Consider the following 17395-nt stretch of genomic DNA (forward strand, 5'->3'; position numbering starts at 1 on the left):
AAGTCGTTTGTTGAGTGCAAACTATAAAATCTATGAAGGAACTATACTTTTAACTTATTTATACTTTATATCATTGTAGCCTAACAATGTATTATCATTTTGTTTTGGATAAAAAATATTATAATTTATATTTTTCTCACGCATTTCTAAATATAAAATTGAGTTTTGATTACCTTTCTCATGATTTTCCAACCCTGTGTGGTCCTTGTCCTTCTTGGTAGCCGGCACTTTTTGTGAGTGCAACTAAGCATATCATATCGTCACTGGGATTTCACATTTTATTCAATCCATCAACACACCCACAAAAAATTTACCACATCACATGAAAACTACTAATTAAAAGAATAAAAATGATTAATTTTGTTAAATATTAAAACAGTGCCTACCACCTACGCCTAAGTGTAGTGTATAGGCAAAAACCCTAATGAAATGTGAAAAAACAGAAAATTTAGTGGTAAAATGAGGATTGAAGAAGATAAAGGAAAAGGGATGAAATTGTGAATAGGATGGTGCATCTCCCGAAACAGTTGACCCTGTGAGAGTTGGAGACACAGACACCCCACCCACACAAAAACCTCTTCAAATTGCAAAGTGCAAACCACCAAAGGAGAACGCATCTCTCAAATTCAGATTAAATTCAGCTGAAACTCGAACTCAAATAAAATTTCCTCCCCCAAAACGATGTCGTTCGAGGAGGAGGAGGAAGCCTTCGAGCACACGCTCCTGGTGGTGCGTGAGGTATCCGTCTACAAGATCCCGCCGCGCACCACCTCCGGCGGCTATAAGTGCGGCGAGTGGCTCCAGTCCGATAAGATCTGGTCGGGTCGGATCCGGGTCGTGTCTCGCCGGGACCGTTGCGAGATCCGCCTCGAGGATCCTAACTCCGGCGAGCTCTTCGCCGCGTGTTTCGTGTACCCCGGCCAGCGCGATAACTCAGTTGAACCAGTCCTTGACTCGTCGCGCTACTTCGTCCTCAAGATCGAGGATGGTCGTGGCAAGCACGCCTTCATCGGGCTAGGGTTCAACGAGAGGAACGAGGCGTTTGATTTCAACGTTGCGCTCTCCGATCACGAAAAGTACGTCCGGCGGGAGCACGAGAAGGAGGCTGGCGACTCCGCCTCCACGGAGGAGTCTCAGATCGACATTCACCCCGCCGTTAATCACCGGCTCAAGGTCTTAACCCTAATTTTTGTATTCTACTTGTTCTAATTCAGTTATAATTCACGATCTGGATTATTGTTATGAAATATGGATGATACCATGAATTGCTTTGGATTGACTTGTTTTGAGTTGAAAATAGAAATAAATAAATAAATAAGCAGTTTTAAGCTTGTTATTTTTGTGTAACTTTGATGTGTCTACTTGTGGTGCTTGAGTGAATGAAGCGTGATTCAGTGCTGTGATTTGTGGATCACTGAGATTGTGCTTATATTCTCTCGGTAACTGCATATGCTATTCTTATTATTATCATGATGATGAATTGGTTTCTTTTGGCTAAATCTGGTATTTAGAGCGGTTTGTAGATGTGTTTTTTTGTTTCACAAACATGGTTTCCCTTTTGGGTTTTCTTCCTCCCAAACTTGTTCTTTCCTTCTGCTAAATTTTGATGAATTTACTTTCTCTTGTCTTAACAGTTTTTTTTTTACCCTGTGGATCATGGCTTTTCTCGTAGTTGAAATGGGTTTGTTTGTGATTTGGTCTCTAGGAAGGGGAAACCATCAGGATTAATGTTAAGCACAAAGCATCTAGTGGAACTGGCATGCTTTCAGCTGCAGGACTAACGGGTGCGCATTCTGGAACACCAAAGCCAAAAACCTTGAGCATTGCTCCCCCTCCAAGTGGGGCAGGGAAAATTAGGTCTCCTCTTCCGCCCCCACCAAACGATCCTGTTGCTGCTCGGATTGCTTCCACTGGTTACGATAGTGTGAAACACTCTACTGACTCTTTATCAGATCTTTCTCAACTACAGGTATGCTGGTCCAACTCATTCTTCTGGCTATTTCCTTTTTGCATGTTATTTGTTCTTGAAATTGAAAATTTTAGAGCTTAACAATTATTGCATGAATTGATAGTAAGGTCATGTCTTTTAGATTCTTTAAGATTATTCAGATGGAATCTAATTGTGGAGATTTCATGCTTTACCTATCCAATTATAATACATAGGATTAATTAGCTTTACTTTTTCAAGGTTGCGATCTTGATGTTGTAACCTAAATGTAAAGTTATTGTTTCTTTGTTTACAAGGCATAACTGCGTAAAGGTACTTCTTGCTTTGGGCTGACTCAAGTTATTCAATCCAGACATAACAATAAGAATACTAACTGCCTTTTGTCTTTACTTGTGTATATAAATGTATCTATTTTGGTTGATTTGTTGATTGAGTTGTAGTTTTAGATCCCGCTCACCAATTGATTCCTACATACACTAGTAGCTTGAAAATGAATCAAGTCGAGTTGAGCACTTATTCTAGTTTGACTTGCAAAAATAATTATGGTGCCAAAGCTATGCTTGTTTAGATAAATTATAGCATGATTATTTTTTATTCATCAAATATGATCTTGAAGTATTTTTAAGTCTTTTATGTTAAAAGTATGAAAAAAAGAAAAGAAAGAGAATAAAGAAATATTTAAACATAAAAATAATGTAATAATATTTTTATAGATAAATTACAATTCACAAAGTCTATCCCTTTTTACTCTAAATATAAGATTGACATTTTTTTATCATTATATACACACACGCACACAAGCTATTTATGAAAATTTTTAATATTAAGGCTATAAAGCTCAGCTTCGTCGTTTATATATATCACCGAGGTTATTGTCAAGTTTAGGCATGTTTTGTTCACTAAAATAGACAAACTTAAATGGGTTTTTAATGAATCGAGTTCAAATAATTTATGAATAGTTTAGTTCATTTATGATCTGTAAAATCAACCCATTTTCTTCGTTATATATTCATCAAGTACTTTCTGGAGCATCCCAGTTTAATTTACCTGTATGTGTTAGAATACCGGCGTCTGAAATCATTTGTAACATTTATATTTCTTGTTTGCATTTACAGAAGAATCTTCCTTCATCAACCAACTCGGGATCGACCACTGCTTCAGGATGGGCAGCCTTCTGATTATATATATATATGAGCATTTTAACCATGAGGCTTTTACTATTCTCTGATTTTTTTGGTTCATTTGAGAAAAGAAACAGTGGAAGAAATTGAAGAAAAGAAGTGTCATTAGTAAAGCTAGCACAAGGTACCAGTAATTCGATGTCTTGAGGAATATGCTGGAAATATTTATGTTTTTCTTTGTTTGTAATAACAGATTTCTACATCCATATAAAAAGATTTACTCACCTTTCCCCTGCCCCCGAAAAAAATTCTCTCTTTCTTGACTGAGGTGTTCTTATAATTTTATGTTCAAGGAGTGTTCAGGATGTCATGTATCATTCATCAACCGATTGCCAATTGCTTGACATAGGTATATATAAGGTTATTATTACGCTACTCATAATAATTATGGAGTGACGAAAGTCCATTTAGCAGCCGGTATATCCGTTACACCGGTGCAACAGCTGTGTGCTTATGTGGCTCTACTTGGACGATTGTATTGAATCTATGAAAAAGGTTATACCAATGTAAGATTCCACTAACTTGCGCTTTGGTTTATTCATACATGGGATTCAGGAATCAAAGCAGTAAACAGCCATTATTAAGTCATATTGAAATGTAGGATTTCATGCAGATATTAGGTCACTAGGCATAAATCTTTTAGAGAACAAAGTTTACAGTTTAGAGAGAGGGGATATTGATTTAGAGATGAGGCAGTTACCATCTGAAAAAACCAAATAAGCTACATTAACCAATATCTTCCAGACGACTATAGGCTTGAAGCAACTCGGTGCTCAAAAACAGTAGCATTGTCAATAAATAACACAGTAAGCGTAACACGCTCCCTGTACAAGTTCACATTTATATTCCCTCTTAAAACTCGTGAAACTGTAACTCTACACTAGCGACTTTTGTCCACTTCGAGAATCAAACAAAAGAAACCAAATTAAGCGGCTATATAAAACTATTATTTAAATATTCACTGCACAGCAAAAAGCCGTCTGTTTACCTATTTGTCCCTTTTCAGTATACAAAATTGTGTTAGGAACCTAACAATGAATGCTACAGGTACATTCTTCTTCTTACCTGTATCCCAAAAAAACTAAAGATCAATACAAAAAATTTAACTGCCACAGCGCAAGAAGGTAAGCTTCAGAGTTTATTAAGACTGTATAACGAATATTCCATCAACTCAATTGATCAGCACCGTGCAGTAGGCATTGAAATATTGACAAATGGCTTACTACACTAGATAATCTGGCTTCAGAACCCAATGAGATCCATTTGATCCTTTATGCAGAGTTGCTATTTCCTTTAACAGATTCTTGAACAGGGCAAGATCTTTTGAGGGAATTCGGTCCTTGAAATACTGAACTATACTGGCTGAATTGGAACTACCACCTTGCTGTTGCAGAAAGGTACAGATTTGCCGAATCAATACTTCAGGTTGTAATCCAGATGAATTTTCAGTAGCCCTAAAAGATCTAACATCTACAGATCTTGATTGATTAGTGGAACTTGACAACATACCAAACTGATGTTCAAGCCCAGCACCAATGGCTTTTTCTTGGTTACCTCGAATTTGAGCCAAGAGTTCAGCAGAAGATAATGCTTTACCAGAAGATGCACCAGCAGGGAATCCATTAAATTTGTTAGTTCCATTGCTGGGTAAATCAGATGCTTTGGTATTATTTACCAACTGGGAATTCACAGTTGAACCAAACTTCCGCCGAACAGTTGATGGTGCACCAGCAGTTCCTGACCTTCCTGTCCATGTTGGAACAGAGATGCTATCATGGCTTCGTAGCATCCGTGACTGACGTAAAGCTTCTGCTGCTCTTTGTGCAACCTGGGATGCTTGCTCCTCAAGTCTCAACTTCTCCCCATCATGGGCATTCATGATCAAATCATGGTTCATGGCACTCTATCATCATAAAGTTTATCACAAAGGAACAGACAGTACATGGAAAAAGGAAATACTAATTAGAAGCATCACTCTAGAACTAGAAACAGACCAATATCACAATCTAATGGAGCCTGATCATGGTAAAGACACATTGTAATCCATGTAAAATCAACATATGCAGTATGCTTGCTTGTTACATAATTACTTTAATTCTTGAATAATTACTCATGGAACATGGTGTGGTTTTCAGATAATTAGACAAACAAACATAGTGATGCATGATAAATTGGATGTAAGCTGAAACCCACAGAAGAAACTTACATGTATCCCATTGGCATCAATAAGGCTTTTCAATATATTGGTTTCCTCATCAACCCCGTCACTATGTTCAACATTATCTTTCTCCTTTCCCCTGGAATATCTTCTCTGTGATTTGTCATCATTACCAACTGCAACATCTTCAGCATCCGGTTCAACAGTCTGGCTGTGTTTACGCTTATCCTTATTCTCTCTGTGTGTCCCAACAATATTTACTTCTTCAGATATTTGACTGAAAATACTTGAAGTTTCAGTTGAACCAGTTTCTCCATCCACATTAAGTGTAAAAAGATCTTTCATATCCCGGGCTTTAAAGAACCTTTTCTGTTGTGGGTTCTTCAATATCTTATTGGTAAGAAAATGTTTGTAAATCTGGCGATGATACACTTTCTCCTCAATAGTTCCACGTGTGATCAACCTATACACTGTCACATCTCGTTTCTGACCAATTCGCCAAGCACGCTCTCTGGCCTGTTAGAAGAAACAATGATCTCCTAAATGACATTTTGGAATTTAAATTTGTAATAACAATATTATTCTCCATGAGAATGAAAATTGAAACAAGTTCACAAACATAAATATATTAGAAATATAAACAATAAAAAAAATTAATCCAAAAGTTTTCAGAGGCAGTAAACTTCAGAGTTTGCATCCTGTTCCATACCCCTCTATTCATATCATTTTTCTTCCCCATATTTCATTCCACTCACCATAAAACATCTAAATGCAACTCTTGTTGATTCTGTTTAATACATAACAAATTGGCTAAGTGAACATGGTGAGAGGAAGTTCATCATTCACATTTCAACAATTTATGAACAAAAGGATGTAATCAGGACAAACTCACCTGCATGTCAGTTGAAGGATTCCAGTCAGGGTCAAAGATGATCACCCTATCTGCGCCTGTAAGATTCGTCCCCAAACCCCCAACTTTGGTTGTTAAAATGAAAATAAATATTTCACTTGAGGCATTAAATTCATCTATTAAAGCCATCCTCTGTTTTATAGGAGTGAGACCATCCATTCTCCGATAAATAAGACCAGAAGTTGTTAAAAAATTCTCAAAAATGTCAAGCATTTGTTGGGTTTGAGTAAAAAGAAGAACACGGTGACCCTGTTCCTTCCATACATTAAGAACTTGAGCTACAACTTTCATTTTCCCACTACGTTCTGGATTTCCATAATCTGGATCCCGGAAGGCATGTTCCCTTTCGAGTAGATCAGGGTGGTTACAGATCTTGCGCATCACATCAATTCCGTAAAGAGAATTCCTGTGTCCATCTAATATATCCTCCACTTCAGTGCTTGCTAAAAATGCTCTATAAGCAGATACTTGCTCTGATGCAAGGCTGCAAAACAGAACATGTTCAGTTTTCTTTGGAAGTTGGGCATTCACATCAGCCTTCATTCGTCGGAGAAGATAAGGCATGATTAAATCGCGCAGCACCACCGCACACCTGTAAAATGACAAAATTATATTCATATAATTTCGTGATGGAGGCTGACCTTCATAACTAACTCAATATCCCTAGATGAAATATGCCAACAATCTAATTGAAAATATTTGTCAACAACCTTCTTTTGCTCCATTTTCCCACATCTTAGGATCAGATGAGTAAATCAGTTGTTACTTATAATTAATACAATTTAATTATTTAATTAAATTTTATGTTTGAAGAATGAAAATTTACAATATCCTGGAAAAATATATCATGTTTATGAACAAAAAATATCAATGTAGTAACCATGTATTGACCAAATTAAGGTATCACATTCACATGAACAATAATTTCTAGACAAGAAATAGTTTTGATGTGAATTTTTTAACTGTATATCTCCATTTCATTAAGCATTGGTCAACTTACATGTGACAATAAAAAGGATATGAAAAGACCAACTTGATCTCATTTACCCCTCAAAACTTTCAATTGGTATATTGCAGTACACCCATAAATCTATCCGAATGTGCACTTTATCCATTCTGTTACAGTGTCATTAAAATTGGTTATCGAAATCAATAGGGAGTGGTAAATTGCACTGATTGAAAGGTTGATGGGAGCAAATTGCACATTAGGATAGATTATGGCTGAAAAATGCTACATCGAAAGTTGAGGCTAATTGCAAATGAAATAAAGTTCAAGATTTTTTTAAAGGTTAAATCAAAGAATTGGTCCCTATATCTGATTTTTTTTTTAAATTTTGGTTCCAACATTAAAAAACTCTACATTTCGGTTCCTACATTAAAAAATTTTAGAAATTGGTCCCTACTATTAACAAAAGTTATTACAGTGTTAAACATTTGTCCTACATGTCAGTAGGGACCAAACAAATTTAACACCATTCTGGCTTCAGTTAAGGGTAGAGACCATGTGTAAACTTTTTTTTATGTTTGTACAAACCAAAATGTAGAATTTTTTTATGTAAGGACCAAAATTAAAAAACAGTGTGAAGTATAGGATCTATATTTTTAATTTGAACTTTTGCAAATTTTCCCTTCGTTCAAGGAAAAAAGGAATATTGATCCACCTGTATGCTGTGGATACTTGTAAGGGTGAAGCATTTGCATATCCACCAACTGCTATAGGAACTGCAAATTCAGCTTCAAATACAGGCAAAACACCCAACTTTCCAGGAAAAACAAAGTCAAACAATGACCACAGTTCAGTCAGTTTGTTTTGAATAGGTGCACCAGTCATTATGATGCGGTGTACAGTTTGTAGCTGTTTGCAAACTAGGGTAACTTCAGCATTTGGATTCCTTATTCTATGCCCTTCATCAAGAACTGCATAACCCCATTCAATATCAAGCAACTGGTCCCCCAGAATTCTAAGCTGCTCATAAGTGGTGATAAGTAATCCGGATTCTGATCTCATGACACGATTTATCAGGGATTCCCATTTTCTTGTGTTTCTAGATGGCACACTTTTCACATAATCATTGTCACTTGAACTATTGCTTTCACTGTCCGTTTCATCGGATTTAGCTGGCTTCTTTCTTGGAGCAGAATCCTGAGCAGAATCATGTAAAAGCTCAACATGGAATTTTGGGTACCACTTTTTAGCTTCCCTTTTCCACTGTCGCAAGAGAGTAACAGGACAGACAATAATGCTGGGTTTGTACATGCCACTGAAATGCAATGAACCAAGAAATGACAAGACCTGGACAGTTTTGCCAAGACCCATCTCGTCACCAATAATTCCACCAGCTCTTTGGCAATGCAATTCCCACATCCACTGAACGCCAACCTTTTGATAGTCAAACAGAGCTTCAAATATTTTATCAGGGACTTTTAGCCCACCTTCCAATGTTACATAAGAATGATCATCAAGTTCAACATCTTGTGCTTCTGAGTTTTCACAACTGGAAGTGTCCAAGCAACCATTCACATTTGCTGCAAAATATTCAATAAATTGAATATGAAATTATGAACCTAAATAGAAAGTGTATATAATATTGCAAACAAAGAATCGTAGAGAAGTAAATAAAGAAAAAACAGTTAGTGATGGATCACATGCCAACCTTCCCTCACACGATAGGTCAATGAATAGTCAAGTATCAACATGTGAATTGCCTATTGACATACACTCTTACTCAGCAAAACATCAGATTTAAAAGCTGTCATTTTAAAACTGCATGCGACAAACACATCTAATACTAAAAGAAAAGAATCAGCACAAATGAAGACACGTCACCATTTTGATATAATCAAATGCCAAAACAAATAACAATTACTACAAAATGATATTCACATTAAATTTATAAAAGTATAACCAAATGCAACTAGTTTGAATGGTTTCATATCAACATTTCTAACAAAATTGTATCATTTTTTTCTATGAGAACACTATATGTTCAACATACCACTTTTTTCCAGATGTATATCCTCACAAGAAACACGCTTGGTCCATTTCCTATCGGGCAACGGCCGTCTCTTTTTCCTTTTAGAATCTTTATTTGGCTCCTCCTCTGTCTCTAAAGGTTTGGGAAATTTTAGTGGTTTCTTGAGCCTGAGAAAAGGAAAAGTGGGTGCATCAAGCTTCGGTGCAGCTTCAGGCTCAAGCAGCTTGGTGGTTGGACGAGATCTTGCTGCCTCAGACATTGATTTGGCAGCTCTTTCAACACTGGAAGAAGCCAGATCACCAGCAATATCTTCCTCAGCTGCATTATGACTAGTTGATGTTTCAGTTTGTTGGAAGCGGCGTTCAACGCCCTTCAACTTATGAAAAGGGGTTAAAATTCCCTTTCTCACCAGTTCATCCCTTTCCTAAAGGGTAAGCAGAAGAAAATTAGTTCTTCTATTTCTAACTCCACCAATTATATCCTTCAAATTTGGAACAAACATAGCACTTTAACATCAAAAGTAATCTTTATATATTAAACATTGTTTTAGAACAACAAATAAGTAACATACTAGCAGCTGTAATTATTAACAAGTAACTCACAAGTAACTCACCGTTTCAACAAAGCCAGCCGAGGCTGCATCCAGAGCAGCATCAAAATTAATATCATCATCATATGATACTTTCTTAATCCGCTTCCCTGAGCCCTTACTCAATTTCTCATCTTCTTTGGACTTCCTCTTAGATCTTCTTTCTTCCTTAACTAAACTAAAGATCAATTTCTCTTGCTCAACACTTTCGAAAGCATTATCCTTAGACAAATTCAAAAGCTCTTTCTCTAGTTGAGCCTTTGTCTTCTTTAGGCTCCTCAACCTATCAGCAGCAAGAACACGCTGAAGGTTTGAACCATTGGAGGAATCACCCTCCGCAACCCCTTGCTCCGAGCCGTCCTCAACAACATCACTGCATTCTCCATTATTTTCGACATTTCTCAACTGCTCAACGGTGGAGGCTACCGCATTTATTTCAAATTCTACTGCTCTCAACTTTTGATGAAGTTCAGTTTTAGCAGTAGACGATGGATCGACATTTTCAGGTAAATGACAACACTCTTCCTTGGCGCTATCTTCAGCTTCAGTAACGGTCACTGCATCATTCCTAGCCTACAAATTAACATCCTCTCAATCAAATCTTAAGGTTTTGTTTCAAGTAAACACCACTATGCTTATAAATTTCAACACCGAGTTCTAAATTAAAGTTCCACAACAATTTCAAAGGAAACAGAATCAGTGAAACATGAACAAAAAAATTAGGAAAAAAATAATAACAAACTGTGGAAGCATAAACTGATACCTTCTCTAAAACGTCGCGTTCAATGTCTTCAGGATTTGCAGACTTTACGCCCAAACGAGAGAGCAAAATTCGATCCTCCTCTTCCTCCATCGAATTATGATCACATTAACCACTTCTTCTGCTTATCGTGTGGCGTAACTTTAAACCTAGCAGACAAAACAGAAAACGTTGATATTTTTTATCATAGCTTAACGGCATTTAATCTCAGTTTGATTTCCTACTCATTTCCGATGCGAATGAAAGAAGCTTCTTCGTCTTCTTCCGATTAACATTTCGCAGAGAGGAGTGGGTATGACCGTCGTCTTGGGTTTTGTTTCGGTTTCACCCCTGTTTTGTTATTGCTGCGATGCCGCGTCTTAACTCTGGAAACAGTCGTCGTATTGCTTCTTGCGCAAGATTGTTCTCATGTCGTTTATTCGGAATAACGATCGCACGGCAACGCAAATTTAGTGTAAACCCTTTTGATCACCATTATATGATCCTCTGGTAAATGAATAAATGCACACATTTTTTTCTCACTTATTAAAGAGATACTGATTAAAGAATTTTAAGACAAATATTTTTAAAATACAGATTGAAGAAATATAATTATTAATATTGATAAAAATTTTCAATACCATTCTTGTATATAAAGAAATGAGTCTTTCAAGAAATTTAAATGCTTATCATTTCATAGCATTACCCTCATTTTTTTAATAGAATATACATATAAAAAGATTTATTTTCTATTAAGTGAAAGAATGCACAAAATAAAAGTTCGTCTATTGTTAATTTCAGTTTTAAAAAAATTATAATACGCATGCATTTTTATTTTTTACCCTACGCATCTTATTTTTTAAAAAGTTCAAATGTTAGATAAAAGTCCATCAATTGTGATAAATTTTATTAAAAATTTGTCAAAATTCTAAATAATGTAATAATCAAATGGTTGATATAAAGCATTTTTATTGAAGACTACATTTAAAAAAATAATTAATATTTTGAAACTTAATTTGTTTTGCTTGATTATACTTTTTATTTCTTTATTATAAAAATAAATTATTTTTTATTTTAATATTTTTTGTGTGAATTTAGTCTTATAATTTTCACAATCATTTTTTTCTTAAATTTTCATATCTATTTTTTTAACTCAAAGTTTAAATATTAATTATCAAAAAACAAAAATAATATATCATAATAAAGGTATAAAAAAAACTTTTTTTTAATTTTAGTTACACGGTCACTAATCTATTAATATGGTTTGAGTTTTCATATAGGCTTGACTAAACGACGTGCGTTTTGACGTTCCATTAAGCACCGCGAAAAAACGGTAGGTGGAAGTGGCGACGTGGTTTGTCGTCTATTCCCCCGTTTGGGTTGCTTTCAACTACCTCAGCACTGACGTGTAAGTTTTCTATTGGCTTGGGAAGTGGAACCAGAGAAAATATGAAGAGCGCTCTCCCTCCATTGGAGTTTGCACTTGCAGCCAAAAATGGCGGAAGAAGAACAACAAGAGAAGCAGTATTGCCGTGGAATCCAAGTCCGCGCCATGCAATTCACTTACGATGTTCAACAACCACCGCTCTTCCTCGACTTCAACCTTAACGTCGCTCCCGGATCGCGATGCCTCCTCGTCGGTGCCAATGGATCCGGTAACTGAATGGATTTTGTATTTGTTATTGTGTTTGTGACCGTTTTGTGTGTAAATTTGGTTACTCGCGTTTGTTCAGGGAAAACGACTTTGCTGAAGATTCTAGCGGGGAAGCATATGGTTGGAGGAACAGACGTCGTGCGTGTGTTGAACTGTTCTGCTTTTCATGACACTAAACTCGTTTGTAGTGGAGATCTCGCTTATTTAGGGGAATCCTGGAGCAAAAACGTTGGTTCTGCTGTAAGTTTCATTTATTTTCATGATTTATCGATGTGCTCGCATTTTAGGGTAAAATTTCCCCTGTTCACCTTTCGTAGTTGATTGATTATTGACTATTCGTCCACATTCTGAGATAATATTGTGCCATGTAAAGTGTTCTAAATTACGGTTGCTGTTGCGTCGCTATCCTCGATATTGCGGCAAATTGCAGACAAATTATGCTGCAATGCGGTCGCGATGTGGTTGCGGTAACTCAAAAGTCCTCTATATTGCGGCGGCGATTGCGGTTGTGGACCGCAATTTAAATACGATTATCGTGTGGACCGCAATTTAAATACGATTATCGTGTGGAAACTATAACTCGTATGGTCTTCAAGTTTTATGCTGAAACTTTTAATTACCTGCTGTAATTTCTTGGTGAACGTGAAGATGTGTTTCACACTTATTCTTGTCAGCGCGCTGTTTACAAAAGTTGTGCGCCGTTTGTGAATCAGTGTCTCTGGTTTTTTGCTACCGTGGATACTTTTCGATTCTGTTTCCCTCAAGCCAGTGCCGAGGTTCTTTTTCTTCGTCGTGGCAGTTTTTTTACTGATATACTAATTTAGCAAGAATCTTATGACCGAAGTTGACCTGTGGCTTTTATCTGTTGTTAATTTGAATTGATTATTTTCTCCTCACTTTTCAGTTGCATTGAAACGAGTCATTGGATTTGGGGAGTTTAATAAACTAATAAAGTTAATATTGGAAGACCAAGCTGGGGAATCTTGTTTTTCTCACAAGGCAGAGAATTTGGCTCCTCTAAAGTGAAGCTGTGCATGATGTTAGGGAATACAGTGTAATTATGACAATTGATTAGGAAATCAACAGTTGAGATTATGATTAAGGACATGCACATATATGACAAACTATGAAGTTGTTAAATTATCAACCATATCTTCACTTTATCATCTAAAGTACACCATCTTCACTTTATCCTAGTATAGCTGCTCAGCCTTTGTGTTCTCTTTTAGCTAGACCTAATAACTACAGATAGATTTCTTCAGAAATTTGGTTTCCATATTGCTGAACAGCCATGCATCGTCAGCCTGGTCCATAATGTGGGCTTTGGTCCTAACAAGAGTCCATTGTTCATGAATTACAGTGACCCACTTCAGAGCCTCAGTTCTCTAATGGTTTCCTTTTGACACAATTTTTCTTTTACTAATTTTTCTTCATATTACTGTGTTTGGGTGGTGGTTGGCATAGAAATTGAACCTAAGCCTCTGCGCTTACCTCACTACTAACCTGTATTTTACATGATTTGATTAGTTTCATTTCAAGTATTAATGTAGTTGCAAATATCCAGGGAGAAATTCCGCTCCAGGGTGACTTCTCTGCCGAACATATGATTTTTGGAGGTGGGTTTTTGAACATAGTTTTCTTTGTTGCTGAGTGCAATTGTATCTCCATTTTTTATTTCTAAATATCTGGAGAAAAGTTAATCATCATGTCATGGCTGCATTGGCTATTCTGTAGTGTTGCATTAGTGATTCAAAATCAAATCAATTGTTCTTTACTCTTGATGTATGGTGGATCTAAAGTATTCACTACCTTTGGCAGTTGAGGGCGCTGATCCTGAAAGGAGAGATAAGTTGATTGAGCTGCTTGATATAGACCTGCAGTGGCGAATGCATAAGGTATCTGATGGGCAGCGGCGTCGAGTGCAAATCTGTCTTGGTCTTTTATATCCATTTAAGGTATTGAGAAATTAAAAGCCTAGAGAATTTGTTGCGTATGTGGTTGCTGTGCTGTTGCTAGACAATTTGTTTGATGCTCTTATCTGATTGTAATTTTTATTGCATGGTATTGCACCTACTTTATCGTAAAAGAAAAAGGGAAAAAACTGATTTCTGACAATGCGCTAATGTCATGTCATTTGCTATATTTTTCATGTACCACAACAGGTAAAATTAAACCAGATATATAACTGGAACCCTTGATTGACATTTCAGGTTCTCTTGCTGGATGAGGTTACTGTTGACCTGGACGTTGTTACTCGGATGGATTTATTGGACTTCTTTAAGGAAGAATGTGAGCAGGTATTGATTGGCTCTATCTATTTGACTGCTGAAACACAATGGATGTGAGTATGGAAAACTGCGACGAGGATGGCCCCCAAATGCTACATTTGATGATAGCTGGTCCTAGTTGGAATAATGATCATATTAAAATATAATAATGAGTTCGATCTTCAATTTCTACTGGGGATGAAATATATACTGTATATTGTCCCAATATGTCTACTTAAAGCAATAATGAAAAATATAATGCCTCAACAAATTATTATCACTTAGGGTGACGATATGCGCATCTTGCAAAGGCTGGAATGTTGAGTTCAGAAACAATACCTAATTTCTCTCGTGTTTTCTATTTTTTGCAGAGAGAAGCTACAATCGTATATGCAACTCATATTTTTGATGGACTAGAGACATGGGCAACTCATTTGGCATACATACAAGACGGTGAACTGAGAAGAGCAGAAAAAATATCAGATGTTAACGAGTTGAAGTCTTCAACTAATCTGCTGTCAGTTGTTGAGTCCTGGCTTCGTGCTGAAACAAAGCTTGAGAAGAAATCCCATGTTCAAAAGACTTCCTTTGCTAGCTCTCCGTTCTTTTCATCTAGACAAATGGCATACTATCGATAGTCTCTTTTGACACAAAATTCTTGTGAAAATAATGTGAGAGAGACAAATATGAGTAATTCATTCTGTCTTGCTTGTGAAGTTAGTGGTAGTTTATACTTTGTTATTCTGTAGTAGCTATACGTTTAAACAAGCATGCAAATGAATCATAGCCTTGTAATTAGCAGGCCATCATGAAGTCATTTGAGGCTGGCTTTGGCCAATAACACGTATTCGTTTGTTTGACTTGCGGTGACTAGACACTTTTGGCAATATGTTTGCGTCATGGTTTGAGCTGTTACAGGCTCTGCGATGTACTTACTTATGCTAATTACCGTGTGGAAAGTTAACAGCGGAAGGTAATGGTTTACAAAATAAGAATATCCCTAGACTGGTAGTGGGCTTATGAACCTGAAAACAAAAGATCATGTCATGTAGCTACTCAGATACCTACTTCACTGTAATGAACTTGGCTTCCCCCTCCTCAGAATTGATATTATGGGCTTAAATGACGATTCGCTTATTTGCCGAACCGTAGTTGGAAATCAATTAAAAATTGAGGCCCAAGAAAAGGAGATTTGAAACGTGTTTCTCTTACGTGGGGACAGGGTCAAGACAATAATGATTCATATATATACATTGCAGTCCTGTAGGAAAGAAAAACAATGTGTGGCGTAGTTTTAAGGTAAGAAATATCATTCTCCTGATATAATCATCCTACTTAGAAATTGTGATGAATAAGTGGTGCACATTTGAGGAGCTGGTTGAAGTCTGTGACATGACGAGGCTGATGATTTAATTTTTGACCTAAAACAAAACATTGTGGTCTGTTCGTCTCGCGTAATAATATCTTCTGATTTTGCTTGCCAACATTCAGTTTTTTGGAATTTTGTGGCCACTAATTCTAATCTTGGTCATGACTCAATCCTATATCAAAAGGTTAACAATAAACTTCATATTAAAACGTATGTTATAGTAAGAAAAAATAATTTTAGGCTTAAAACAAACATGTCGTTAGCAACATCTTTGTCAGCTGTTATTATACTTAAACTTTTTAAATTTTATTTTACCCTTTCATAAAAAAATTGACGTGATGTTTTAACTATTCAAAAATTCATTTTTTTTTTTATATTTGTTATGTATTCTTATATATTTTAAAATCTTTTCATACATTTTTAATTTTATTTAAAGTAATTCTTTTTTTTTAATTTTAAATATTGTTAGTATTTCACTAAGATTTAGAAATACTTAACATTCAAATAGATCATGATACGTTTGTTTTTGTAAATTTTGGGTATTATTCCCTCTCATTCCCGTGATTCTACAAAAATTCTATTCATGACAAACTATCAGTTACTTATGTAAAGGGTAACTGGAAAATATAAATGCTAAATTTTAAAGAAATATCAAGAACCATACTAAATTTAAATTAAACTAAAAAAAAAGGCTCACAAAAATAAAGAATAAAGATACGAGCTTCACTAATTAGTGTCATAATATTAAAATTAAAATAAATATCATATTAAATTGTATTAAAAATACAAAAAATATTAATAATATTTTAATGAAAAAATAATAAATTTTTAAAATAAAAAATAATTAATATTTGTCAAAATATATTTAAATGTAAAACAAATTTATTGTCCCCTCAGGCAACTAATTTAGCTGTGGTTCATACATTTTGACAACAATGTGTCTCCAACATTCATTTGGCAAGACAAATTCAATGAAGCCACGCTTGTCTTCATTTGCAGTCTTCTTAGTCTGTTGATTTTAGTTCCCTCTATGGGATCATATTATCCATGTAAAACAACTGCAATTTCAATATTTTCATTTAATACATCATTAATTCTTGCCTCCAGAGGGGTTGATAAGGGTGGTCCCTGCCCCCTCACCATAATTTGTTTTAAAACTTTACATATAATTATATTTTTTTTATGTAAAATATACAATGTAATAAATTAATAATTTGATTGTGCATATTAATTACTATTTCCAGTTTTTTATAAGAAATAAATATTTTTCAATTTTCCTGTTAAGATTTTACATAGAAATCAATAAATAATTAATATTTTAAATTTCGTTAAAGATAGCACTTAACTTTTTATCGAACTGTCATCTATTAAATTTATTAATATATTTTTATTTACTGGCCTCTACTACATAAATATTAATTATTAAGATTACAATTATTAAAAAATATTAATTTTATAAAATGACAATAAAAATAAATAAAGTAAAATTATTAAAGTGTAAAAGAAAAAAACAGAGGGAGTAAATTGATCTTGATCGATAAACATATATCATAAATTTATATTTTATTTTTAAAATACTTATAATATCAGTGATTTAGGAATCAC

General features: G+C 35.3%; 3 protein-coding genes across 6 annotated transcripts; 2 read left to right on the forward strand and 1 right to left on the reverse strand.

Annotated features, from left to right (window-relative positions):
• Window positions 1-435: 435 nt before the first annotated feature.
• Window positions 436-4201, forward strand: LOC113871262 (uncharacterized protein At1g03900). 2 transcript variants are annotated; one of them, XM_027508247.1, is made up of 3 exons: window positions 436-1173; window positions 1706-1969; window positions 3064-4201. In XM_027508247.1, exons 1-3 carry the CDS (start codon window positions 682-684, stop codon window positions 3124-3126), a joined length of 819 nt encoding a protein of 272 aa, XP_027364048.1. In that variant the 5' UTR covers window positions 436-681; the 3' UTR covers window positions 3127-4201. The 2 variants fall into 2 exon arrangements, with proteins under 2 accessions (XP_027364048.1, XP_027364047.1); XM_027508246.1 differs by lacking the exon at window positions 3064-4201 and having other exon boundaries at window positions 611-1173; window positions 1706-2591.
• Window positions 4058-10901, reverse strand: LOC113871258 (protein CHROMATIN REMODELING 8). 3 transcript variants are annotated; one of them, XM_027508236.1, is made up of 8 exons: window positions 10519-10839; window positions 9786-10334; window positions 9194-9596; window positions 7859-8723; window positions 6180-6789; window positions 5465-5803; window positions 5336-5419; window positions 4058-5032 (listed from the first exon to the last, which is right to left on the reverse strand). In XM_027508236.1, the coding sequence occupies exons 1-8, from the start codon at window positions 10612-10614 to the stop codon at window positions 4352-4354; spliced, it is 3627 nt and encodes a 1208-aa protein (XP_027364037.1). In that variant the 5' UTR covers window positions 10615-10839; the 3' UTR covers window positions 4058-4351. The 3 variants fall into 3 exon arrangements, with proteins under 3 accessions (XP_027364037.1, XP_027364036.1, XP_027364034.1); XM_027508235.1 differs by having other exon boundaries at window positions 4059-5032; window positions 5336-5803; window positions 10525-10670; window positions 10746-10901; XM_027508233.1 differs by having other exon boundaries at window positions 4060-5032; window positions 5336-5803; window positions 10525-10839.
• Window positions 10902-11904: 1003 nt separating this feature from the next.
• On the forward strand, window positions 11905-15304 carry LOC113871261 (ABC transporter I family member 21-like). The gene is made up of 6 exons (XM_027508245.1): window positions 11905-12155; window positions 12234-12394; window positions 13719-13770; window positions 13973-14109; window positions 14365-14451; window positions 14793-15304. The coding sequence occupies exons 1-6, from the start codon at window positions 11996-11998 to the stop codon at window positions 15057-15059; spliced, it is 864 nt and encodes a 287-aa protein (XP_027364046.1). The 5' UTR covers window positions 11905-11995; the 3' UTR covers window positions 15060-15304.
• Window positions 15305-17395: the final 2091 nt, after the last annotated feature.

The sequence above is a fragment of the Abrus precatorius genome, unplaced genomic scaffold, assembly GCF_003935025.1.
Source record: "Abrus precatorius isolate BTA unplaced genomic scaffold, Abrus_2018 Scaffold7, whole genome shotgun sequence".
Lineage (NCBI taxonomy): Eukaryota > Viridiplantae > Streptophyta > Magnoliopsida > Fabales > Fabaceae > Abrus > Abrus precatorius.

Bases quoted from the DNA above. Each gene is read 5' to 3' on its own strand.
- LOC113871262 (XM_027508246.1), top strand. From the start codon at position 682: ATGTCGTTCGAGGAGGAGGAGGAAGCCTTCGAGCACACGCTCCTGGTG. The intron at 1,174-1,705 runs GTCTTAACCCTA...TTTGGTCTCTAG, and splicing joins CCGTTAATCACCGGCTCAAG to GAAGGGGAAACCATCAGGAT.
- LOC113871258 (XM_027508235.1), bottom strand. From the start codon at position 10,614: ATGGAGGAAGAGGAGGATCGAATTTTGCTCTCTCGTTTGGGCGTAAAG. The intron at 8,724-9,193 runs GTATGTTGAACA...AATATTTTGCAG, and splicing joins TATACATCTGGAAAAAAGTG to CAAATGTGAATGGTTGCTTG. The intron at 6,790-7,858 runs GTGGATCAATAT...GTCATTTTACAG, and splicing joins CAAGTATCCACAGCATACAG to GTGTGCGGTGGTGCTGCGCG.
- LOC113871261 (XM_027508245.1), top strand. From the start codon at position 11,996: ATGGCGGAAGAAGAACAACAAGAGAAGCAGTATTGCCGTGGAATCCAA. The intron at 12,395-13,718 runs GTAAGTTTCATT...GCAAATATCCAG, and splicing joins GCAAAAACGTTGGTTCTGCT to GGAGAAATTCCGCTCCAGGG. The intron at 14,452-14,792 runs GTATTGATTGGC...TATTTTTTGCAG, and splicing joins TTAAGGAAGAATGTGAGCAG to AGAGAAGCTACAATCGTATA.